Source organism: Pagrus major, chromosome 4 (genome assembly GCF_040436345.1).
Source record: "Pagrus major chromosome 4, Pma_NU_1.0".
Classification (NCBI taxonomy): Eukaryota; Metazoa; Chordata; class Actinopteri; order Spariformes; family Sparidae; genus Pagrus; species Pagrus major.
Window position 1 is genome coordinate 38,743,382 of NC_133218.1, and position 2,500 is coordinate 38,745,881.

The 2,500-nt window shown below is 41.2% G+C and overlaps 1 protein-coding gene across 1 annotated transcript in view; it reads left to right on the forward strand.

Annotated features, from left to right (window-relative positions):
• Window positions 1-426, forward strand: part of znf395a (zinc finger protein 395a) — a 9,715-nt gene extending 9,289 nt beyond the window's left edge. Inside the window, 1 exon segment of the mRNA XM_073464611.1 lies at window positions 228-426. Coding sequence (XP_073320712.1) covers window positions 228-339 — 112 coding nt within the window. The 3' untranslated portion in view covers window positions 340-426.
• The last annotated feature ends 2,074 nt before the right edge of the window (window positions 427-2,500 follow it).

Genomic DNA, 2,500 nt, shown 5'->3' on the forward strand with positions numbered 1-2,500 from the left:
GAGCCGCCGTAGATTTAAATATATAGTTTGTACTCAAATCAAACCTGGATTCATTTCTGCCTGGAAACCATGTTTGAACTAGAATGGCACGCAGTAGAGTGCATACCTCCGCCAAGGCCCAACAGTCCCCTTTAATTCAATCAAACCTCATCAAATATCAAATAAAACATTTGAATCTGGAACTCAGAGTCGCAGCAGGTGCTGATGCTTCTGTGTTTCTCTGTCAGGAGGATTCGTGGTGAAGCCAAGAAATGCCGTAAAGTGTACGGCATCGAGCACAGAGACCAGTGGTGCACGGCCTGCCGCTGGAAGAAAGCCTGCCAGCGCTTCCTCGACTGAACGGAGCAGGAGCGAGGCCTGAGGCAGGCTGAGGCCTTCAGCCTCACCTGGTGGATGTTTTATATTCTCTGAGACCAGAAATATGTTTTGTTTTATACTCTTTCTACATTTTCTATAAGTGTCTTTTTTATTTGGAGTGTTTGTAGAAGCTGTTTGTAGACGTCCTGTCAGCCGAGGCAGCTATGATGTGACCTTTGACCTTGAGGCAGCTGAGTGAGTCTTTGCGTCCGGCCGACTCTCCTCAGGTGATCCTAACGAAAACCAGCCGACTGTGTCGGGACCTATATGTCATATACGTACTCGGTAACCGTGGAAACACTCGGCTGCGACCGAGTTCTTCTGATGAACGTTCAGGCTCAGCTGGACGACACTGGGCCCAATCTGAGTTCTCACAGAGCTGGTTCAGGTTCAGATACTGCCTCCTCACATCACATTTATGGATCAAAACATGTGGGTCACCACTCCTACGGGATCCCAGCAACGACAACCATACTGTATTCCCATTTAAAGGCACAGTTCACCTAAAAATACATCTCGTAGTCCACAGAACATTTCTGGAGCTTCACAGTAAAACAGAGTTGCAGCGTTCTGCTGAACACCTGAAGCACCTGGAGATGATTTAAACATCAGATGTCTCCACACGGCTCGTCTGCCGCGATCACAGTCCAACACTTAAGCTTAGCTTTAAGGAGTCGAGTCTAAACAGAGCAGAGTGAGGAGACAGCAGGAAGCTGAAGGTCTCAGTGTTCCTGACAGAAGCTCAGCGCTGCGTTCAACAACATGAAGCAGCTGTGTGACTTAAAAACAAGATGTAAATAAAAAGGATTCCCTCTGGACCTCGATGGCAGGAAGACAGAGAGCTAACGCTAACAGTAGCGCTCTGATACGGTCGACTCGGCAGGATGAATCTTTAAATCGAGGGTCGCTGGTGCTAAAAGAGCCGACTCAGCAGAACTGAGGACCGACACCGCCAAACTCAAAAATCAATCAGTTAATCAATAAATGGCTCAATTAATAATATGCACCAAATATGAAATTAAAAATAAATGCAGGCATTCATTTATAAAATCTGCCTTAAAAGGAGATTTCTGTAAAAATCTGCTTTTTCTTTCAGTTGTTTTAACTGATGTATTAATATCTAAATGTATTTATTTACGGATGAATTTCTGTTTGTCCTTTTGAATAAATACACAAATTTAAATGTTAATAAATAGATCATTAAAATAGTAAAACAAATGGAAACATGAATAAATAACAATAATAAATATAGGAAATAAAACAAAGTAAGCAAACAGAAAAAATCCATTTATGTCACATTTTATAAATAAATTAATGTCTACTTTAGTTTTTAGTGTTTTTGGTGCATTTAATGACACGTTTGTTTCTATTGAGCCATGTAGTTATTTTTTATTTTGGCAGCTTTGGACCCTGACGCACCGAACTAACATCCATAAGTGGAGCCTCCGTGTATCAGCTGACAGCTGCTCTTCTGTAATAAACAGTTAATCACGTGTTGATTTGTGCTTTAAGGGGCCAAACAGACTCCACACACACTGAACCAGGTTCACTTTAAAGCCATTTATCGTGTCAGGTGTCGACATCGTCTCATCTCAACTACACGACACGAATCTTCACTGTAAATATCATCACTGCGTTCGTCCCCGTTAATTTCCCATCAGCCATTTCTTCATTAGCGCTTCAGTTCGGTTGTTAAATGTCTGGAAACAGAAGCCATTTCCACGCGTCCCCGTGGAAACCACATGCAGTATTGATGAAGTTTAATTATAAAAACACACGGAGTCATATATATTTTATAATCTCTACTTCTTCTGTATAAATATCAGACCCACAGTCGGACGACTCTTCCTGAAGCCTTTAAACTTTCAGATGTTTCAGACATTTCTTTGCAGTAAAGTTCAACTGTATTTATATTCTCTATATGTTCTGTTTGTTTATGAGCAGAAGAAGTAAATGTTGATCATTGTAATCGTGTCACTCTGAAGATGCACTCTTTTATACATGATGTGAGGTTCTCATGTTCAAATAAAATGACAGAAAAAGTAGATTTGGGCTCATTGTCTGGTTTGTTTCGTCTTTTTTAAGCTGACAGATCTCAGACGGATCGTCTTCAGTTTCCACAGCACAAACACTGATATTCATT